At 44.5% G+C, this 8,212-nt stretch overlaps 1 protein-coding gene across 1 annotated transcript; it reads left to right on the forward strand.

The window, feature by feature from the left end:
• Nucleotides 1–717: 717 nt before the first annotated feature.
• LOC144693545 (heat shock-related 70 kDa protein 2-like) lies at nucleotides 718–7,655 on the forward strand. The gene is made up of 2 exons (XM_078563389.1): nucleotides 718–1,000; nucleotides 4,439–7,655. Exons 1-2 carry the CDS (start codon nucleotides 718–720, stop codon nucleotides 6,076–6,078), a joined length of 1,923 nt encoding a protein of 640 aa, XP_078419515.1. The 3' UTR covers nucleotides 6,079–7,655.
• Nucleotides 7,656–8,212: the final 557 nt, after the last annotated feature.

The following is an 8,212-nucleotide window of genomic DNA, read 5'->3' on the forward strand; positions in this document are numbered from 1 at the left end:
TATCAATGCAGCAACCCCTCCAAGGACAAAATACTTTCCAAGGTGTGTTTTTCTATCGCTCTCTTTGGTGAACTATTGGAGAGTAGACATGCTCATGGAGCTGGGGGAATCAGCAGTTTCAGTGGAAAATGCACCATTTCTGTCCATTTCACACATCCACTGCACACGTGGCCTTTGTATCCAGCAGTAAATGTAACGATTCAAACTGCCGCCTTCCGCCCACTCTGCTTTTCTAATTGGTCAGCTGGCTATCCAATCAAAGGATGACGCCGCCACTTGAGATGCCAATCAAATTCAGGCGCCGCCCTACTTGGGGCCGGCCCTGTGGAGCACGTGCCGCTGGCGGTTGGTGATCAAGACGCCTTGGCCCCGCCCTCCTCGTCCGCTCCAATGCAACGTGCCCGTGCGCGGCCCCCTTTATTTTGATTGGTCGGAGCTCGGCGCCTTACGCGCAAGCGCCGTTGGCACACGTGCCGACCGCCGCACAAGGCGAGGTTAATCTCCTCGCGAGGTTGGGGAAGCATTGTGTCCGGATTGGCTGGCGTCCGGATACGTCGTTTCCCCACGTGCCCGGCTGTACAAATGCTGTGCTCTGATTGGCCAGGCGGGGTGTGAAGCGGCAAGTTAAAATGGCGGCGGGCTGGATATAAAGAGCTCGAGCGGAGAAACGGACAGCCGCGTGGCGCCCGCTCCCCCTCAGCTTGTTATCCCGGCGCCATGGCGGGCCGCTCGCAGGCGGTCGGCATTGACCTGGGCACCACCTATTCGTGCGTCGGCGTCTTCCAGCACGGCAAGGTGGAGATCATCGCCAACGATCAGGGGAACCGCACTACCCCGAGCTACGTGGCCTTCACCGACAGCGAGCGCCTGATCGGCGACCCCGCCAAGAACCAGGTGGCCATGAACCCCACCAACACCGTCTTCGACGCCAAGAGGCTGATCGGCCGCACCTTCGACGACCCGATGGTGCAGACCGACATGAAGCTCTGGCCATTCACCGGTGAGCGGGGTGAGGATGGGATGGGGATGAGACCCAGGGCATGAAATGGCCGTCGGCAACTCTAGTCAGCAATAAGCACCTGCATTTATATGGCGCCTTAACAACCATCTGCATTTATATAAGCGCTTTAACAACCACCTGCATTTATCTGGCGCCTTAACAACCACCTGCATTTATATAGCGCCTTAATAACCTCCAGAATTTATATGGCGCCTTTACCACCACCTGCATTTACATAGCACCTTAACAACCTCCAGAATTTATATGGTGCTTTAACAACCACCTGCATTTATATGGTGCCTTAACAACCACCTGCATTTACATGGCGCCTTAAGAACCTCCTGCATTTACACAATGCCAAACAACCTCTTGCATTCATATAGCACCATAACAACCACCTGCATTTATATGGTGTCTTTATTGTAGTGTAAAACGTCCTGGCAATGTTATCTAACAGAATTTCACACTGAGCCGCATAAAGAAATATTAGGTCAGATGATCAAAAAGCTTTGTCAAACAGGTGTGTTTTAAAGATAGTCTTAAAGGAGGAAAGCAGGTAGAGTGAGAGATGGTGAGGTTTTGGGAGGGAATTCCAGAGCTTAGGACCCAGGTAGCTGAACGATGCAGCGATTGAAATCAGGAATGCTCAAGAAACCAGAATTAGAGGAGCACAGAGATATTGGAAAGATGTGTGGCTGGAGGAGATTACAGAGATAGGGAGGGGCAAGACTATGGAGAGATTTGAAAACAAGGATGAGAATTTAAAAATTAAGATGTTGCTAGTCTGGAGTCAGTGTAGGTCAGGGAGTGATAGGGGAACAAGACTTTGTGCCTTTTAAGATACAGTGTTTTGGTTGATTTGTGTCTACACCAGAATTGGTGTGATGAATCAGTGATAAATGTTTGATACAATTTAAATAAACCATCTCCACCAATACAGTGATCACAGGACATCCTAAAGGATTTTTTTTGCCAACTCACTGTGCAACTCTGTGTCCTTCATTTTTCTCTTCCTTCTCCACTTCCTCCTATAAGCTGTGCTGTTCCAGTGCTTCATGCTCTTCAAGGTCCACGCCTCTCTGGAGGACCATGTTATGAGAACACAGCAGACCACCACCATGCAGGAGATCCTCACAGGAGTGTACTGCAGGGTGCCACCCGACCGGTCCAGGCACCAGAATCACATCTTCGGAAGCCTGAGGCCTGCTCAGTCATTGTCTTAGTGAGCAGATGGCTATGGTTGTAATGCTTCTGCCTCTGTGTTGGGTTCTTGTAGAGGGTAAGTAGCCATCTCTTCAAGAGCTATCATTCTATCATTTGTTACTTAGAATTGACCCACAGAGTTTAGGTGGTGGAATGAAGAGCTGCTGCACTCTGGACTGGAGGAGAATGAAGGAGTCATGGCAGCTGCCAGGAAAGCAAGTGCACAAAGCTCTTGTTGTAGCCACAGACCAGTTGAGCGCTGAGGCAGTGAAAGCTCTTCCTGTTGATGAATCTCACAAACCAGGCATTGGGTGTTTTGATGGTCACATGGCTTCAACTGATGATGCCCTAAACCTGCACAAATATCACGATGGAGGTGAAACCCTTTGTACCTGTGAGGCACTCTGTGTATGGAATTGGATGTATTGTAAAGAGGACATGAGTAACTTGTGAGATGCAATAGTGAGCAGCTGCTTGCGATACACCACCAAGGTCCACAGTTAATCTATGGAAGGAGCCAGAAGTGAAGAGATTCAAGGCTACAGTGATTCTGATGACTCCTGGAAGGCATGGTGAACCGTGCTGTGAGACGTGAGGTTTTCCACAATAAGTCTCTTCTGGCATTGGTTCTTGGTCATCTCAAGGTAGCTCCATCATTGGTGATAGATCCCGTACCTGATATGAACACCAGTATAGTTATTAAAGATCTTGTGTGGTGGTAACATTCCAATGATACTGCATCTTCAGGTGGCATGACATAACAGGATCACATAATCAAAAAATAGTATGCATGCTTGGAAACATTAAAAAGACATAAAAGACAGCAACAGTGCAATACAGAAAGGTGAATAATGCTCTTTCCTTCCTCACCCCACCTTTTGCCTTCAGGAAACAGTGTAATACATGATCTGGGCATTAAAGATTTAATAAACACTCAAATACAAGGCAGACAAAAGGTAAACCTTCTCATTTCCTATCTTCTAGACAATCCTTTCCCTCTCTCCTTTTCACCTCTCAACACCCCTCTTCCACCCCTCCACTTCTCCCACTCCAGTCTTTTTCCCCTCTTTCTCTGGGGTTTCTGCTGAAATTATAAGGATCCCTACCGTTCTTGAAACAGTGACAAGTAGGTAATGGGAAAACGATACAATAAGTGTTGACATTTATATGGATTTTTAAGAAAGCAGATGATTAGATGTCCCACAGGAATTTGTTGCAAAATGTTAACACATGGTGTAAGAAGAAATGAACCATGGATAGAAAATGTGTTGATGGTCAGGAGAGAAAGACCTGGTTGCTTACTTTGGAGAAGAGTTGGAAGTAGTGTACCTTAGGAACCAGTGCAAGGTTCACTTTCTTGTTTCTTGGTGTCTACATAGGTGATTTGAACTTGGGCATAGGGATCACAATTTGCTGATGATACAACAAAAAGAGTTTTTCAAATAGCAAGGGCTATAAAGAGTTTAGGAGGACATAGACAGTTTAGTGATAAATGCAATGTTAATGTGGAACTGCGAAATGATAGACTTTGGAAGGAAAAAACAGGAATGGAACTTTACACTGACGGACAGATGCTGATGGATCTGGAAAAATCCTCTGGCTTAAAATGCATGATTCCCTGAAAGTGTGAGTGCAGGTACATAAGATGCTAGGAGATTTAACAGATGCTGATTGAGTGAGTCGAGAAGGACTATTTTCACTGGCTTAGGAGCCAGTGTCAATTTACACCAGCCAGTGAAAACGAGAAGAAACGTTGTGAAGATTCTTTATGCAGAGAGTTGTTAGAGGGAATAAACAAATAATTGGCTGGAACAGACACTGTTACATTTTTCAAGGAAAAATATATAAATGTTTGAAGCTGAGTTTATACAGAGGGAGAACGCAGGACAGTAAAATTAGTTTTGGACTGCTACAGGAAAGAGCACATACACAATGGGCCAAATTGCAACATCTGTGCTGTTAGCATCTATTCTCTGACGACCAATTGCTTTGCCCAAGGAAGGGAGGGAAAGTCAAAGATGCCAGAACGTGAGGCTTTTCTTGGCCGCACCGTGTTCAGATGGTTATAGATTAAAATTGGCAGGGGAGGGCTGCGAGCATGTCTTACCACTTGTCCTGTAAGGGGAGGTACTTGACATTGGGAGATTACAATTATTCTTATTAAGAACTGGAACGAAAGAGTGTGTTCATTTGACATTTCGCTTATTAAAAATGTCTTCATTCATCTTTCCCCAGTGATTAATGATGGAGGGAAACCCAAAATTCAGGTGGAGTACAAAGGAGAACAGAAGACTTTCTTTGCTGAGGAGATTTCCTCGATGGTGCTCACCAAAATGAAGGAGATCGCAGAAGCATACCTGGGCACTGCTGTGAGGAATGCTGTGATCACTGTGCCAGCTTATTTTAATGATAGCCAAAGACAAGCGACCAAAGATGCTGGAACCATTGCTGCTTTAAATGTGCTGAGGATTATCAATGAACCAACTGCAGCTGCCATTGCTTATGGACTAGACAAAGCAGGATCTGGTGAGCATAATGTCCTCATCTTTGATTTGGGAGGTGGAACATTTGATGTTTCTGTTCTTACCATTGAGGACGGTATCTTTGAAGTCAAGTCCACTGCTGGAGATACTCATCTGGGAGGAGAAGATTTTGACAATCGCATGGTAAGCCATTTCATTGAGGAATTTAAACGGAAATTTAAGAAGGATATCTCCCAGAGCAAGCGAGCAGTAAGACGTCTGCGTACGGCTTGTGAGCGTGCGAAGAGGACCCTATCCTCAAGTACACAAGCCAGCCTTGAGATTGACTCTCTGTATGAAGGGGTTGATTTCTATACATCCATCACAAGGGCCCGGTTTGAGGAACTGAACAATGATCTGTTCCGAGCCACACTGGAGCCTGTTGAAAAAGCCCTTCGTGATGCAAAAATTGACAAGTTTCGGATTCAGGACATTGTTCTTGTAGGAGGCTCCACGAGGATCCCTAAAATCCAGAAACTGCTTCAAGAATTGTTCAATGGGAAGGAGCTGAACAAGAGCATCAATCCAGATGAAGCTGTGGCTTATGGTGCTGCTGTACAGGCGGCTATTTTAACAGGTGATAAGTCTGAAAATGTGCAGGACCTGTTGCTGTTGGATGTTGCTCCCCTGTCTCTAGGTATCGAAACAGCTGGTGGTGTCATGACTTCCCTCATTAAACGAAACACTACTATCCCCACCAAGCAGACTCAGATCTTCACCACTTATTCAGAGAATCAGACCAGTGTCCTTGTTCAGGTTTTCGAGGGTGAGAGGGCAATGACCAAAGACAACAATCTGCTTGGCAAGTTTGCCCTTTCTAATATTCCACCAGCTCCCCGCGGAATTCCACAGATAGAGGTGACCTTTGACATAGATGCCAACGGCATCCTGAATGTTTCAGCTGCGGACAAGAGTACAGGTCGAGAAAACAAGATCACCATCACCAATGACAAGGGACGGCTAAGCAAAGAGGAGATTGAGCACATGGTACAGGATGCGGAGCGCTACAGGACGGAGGATGATTCTAACCGAGAAAAAGTGACTGTCAGAAATGCCCTAGAGACCTATGTATACGCCGTGAAGCAGGTTTTACAAGATGAGAAATTGAAAGGAAAAGTCACTGATCAGGAGAAGAGTAGTATCCTTGCGAAATGTCAGGAGGTCCTCGGCTGGCTAGAAAGAAACCAGGCAGCAGAGAAGGAAGAGTTTGAGCACCAGCTGAAAGAGCTGGAGAAAGCCTGCAAGCCAATAGCCAAATTCTTTCGATGTCCTTGTGCTGGTGTGCGTGGAGGGCCTGGCAGTAGCTCCGACCCTGCCAATGTGTCTGGACCCACAATTGAAGAAGTTGACTGAGTGAAGTGGGTAGGGGCACTGGAAAATTTTAAGACGTTTGGCTCGAGTTACTAACTGCTGCTTAGTTTCCAGATCACTTCAGTATTGTAGAAGGAAGGAGGGAATATGTGATAGTGCATTGACAAGTTACTCAACAGTTTAGTTATCTTGCAGTGTGAAATATCTGAGGAGCATTAGCTTATTGTAGATTAACTACCAGAGTTCATGACCCGATTATGATCCATATCGGCCCATTGTCTTTCCACTTTTAATTCTCAATGGGTTTCTTCACAACCTCAAATGTGTGTTTATTCTAATGAAATTTGCACAGTTATCAAACAGAGTGGATTCAGATAAGGGAAGAATGAATACAATCAGTAGAGATCCCACCACAATGAACCCACAACTTCTTTAGGTGGCACCCTGTCCCTTAACAGAATAAGGAATGTATTGTTAGCTTAATTTGGGAAAAACATTTAAATAACCAATAAAAAAGATGCCATCATTTTCAGCCACAATTTGGCAAATGTGCAGTGATGTAAAATCTTCCCTTGTAAAACAACTGATGGGGAGGAGGAACAGAGGCCTTTTTATTGAGGGAGTGGGAACTATTGGTGGAGGGATTACAGTTTTACTGTATTTCTGGAAGGGGAAGAGGAACTACACCCGTTCTTTATTATGGTGTCAGAGGAATTGTAACCCTTCTGTACTGCTGGAGAACATTAACTACACCCCTTTAATGGTTGAGCTTCAATCTGTGGACTGCTGCAATAAGAGTATTGCATGTGTTCATGAAACTGTTGGAATAGATCTAAACCTTCTGTGTAATGCAATGGAGCAATGTTATTCATTGCTCCTTGTGGAACAATGATAAGTTGCAGAGATCAAAGTTACTTGGCTTTACAACAGCATGCTTTAGATGAAAGTATAGCTTTGCTGCAAAACATTATAGTTAACTCTGGTTATAAGAATGTGATAGCTCTCTGTGGATGCAAAACTTTGTCTGTTATCTTCAACTATTTCTGTGTTCCTTATTTATTTTACTAAACAAAAATTCTTAAATAAAAACAAAATGCTGGAAACGCTGAGCAGGTCAGGCAGCATCTGTGGAATGACAAAAAGAGTTAACATTTCAGGTCTGTGACCTTTCATCAGAACTGGAAAAAGTTAGAGATGTCATAGGTTTTGAGCAAGGGGTGGGTGGGACAAGAACAAAGGAAGGTCTGTGATAGGGGGGAAGATAGGAGAGATTGAATAACAGAAGAGTGAGTCTTCCAGGGCCAGAGGGAGTGGTGAAGGGGAAGGGATAGCAACAGGGGTGCTGCTGTCTGAAAGTGTAAATAAGAGCAAATCAGAAACACGCATTCTATTACATTGCTAACTTTTCTGAGTTCTTATGAAAGGTCATCGACCTGAAACATTAACTCTGTTTCTCACTCCACAGATACTGCCAGATCTGCTAAGTATTTCCAGCATTTTCTGTTTTTATTTCAGATTTCCAGTATCCACAGTATTCTGTTTTTCGCTTAACAAAAATTCTTGTTGAGTTTTTTTGTTTACATGTATTTTGATTCATTGCGTTTAACCCAGATGTGAAACGTTTTAAAAAATAAACAAAAAAAATAAAGACAACCTTATTTCAGTGCTGTCTGGAGCAGAGTTTCTAGAGATGGGACCTGACATCATTGAAGAAGTTGCTACTTTTAAATGTGTTTTAATTCCTACTCTACTGAGTTAAGTAACCTAAGCAGAAGGTGACATGAAAGGCACTATAATTGGTGTTAACAACTTAAGGCTAAGAAAATCCTAACTAGTATCCAGTGAGGATGCTTGGAGATGAGGTGAGGCTTCATATAGGTTTACTGTAGTCCCCATCCACCATGAACAAGTAGCCAACACTCCCGCATAACACTCAGCCGCTAGCTCAGATACTGTCACTGCACATGGTTTAGGAACAGGTTTGGAGTTGGGATTACCGTGTGATGAGTAACTGGACATGAATGGGCTGCAGTCAGGCCAAAGGGAAAAGCCTTTAAGCCTGCTCCGCTATTAAATAAAACCATGGCTGATCTGATTGTAACCTCCCATCTACCCCTGATAACCTTTCAGCCCTTTGTTAATCAAGAATCTATCTCGTTCTGCCTTAACAATATTC

Source organism: Cetorhinus maximus, chromosome 18 (genome assembly GCF_964194155.1).
Source record: "Cetorhinus maximus chromosome 18, sCetMax3.hap1.1, whole genome shotgun sequence".
Classification (NCBI taxonomy): Eukaryota; Metazoa; Chordata; class Chondrichthyes; order Lamniformes; family Cetorhinidae; genus Cetorhinus; species Cetorhinus maximus.

Bases quoted from the DNA above. Each gene is read 5' to 3' on its own strand.
- LOC144693545 (XM_078563389.1), top strand. From the start codon at position 718: ATGGCGGGCCGCTCGCAGGCGGTCGGCATTGACCTGGGCACCACCTAT. The intron at 1,001-4,438 runs GTGAGCGGGGTG...ATCTTTCCCCAG, and splicing joins GAAGCTCTGGCCATTCACCG to TGATTAATGATGGAGGGAAA.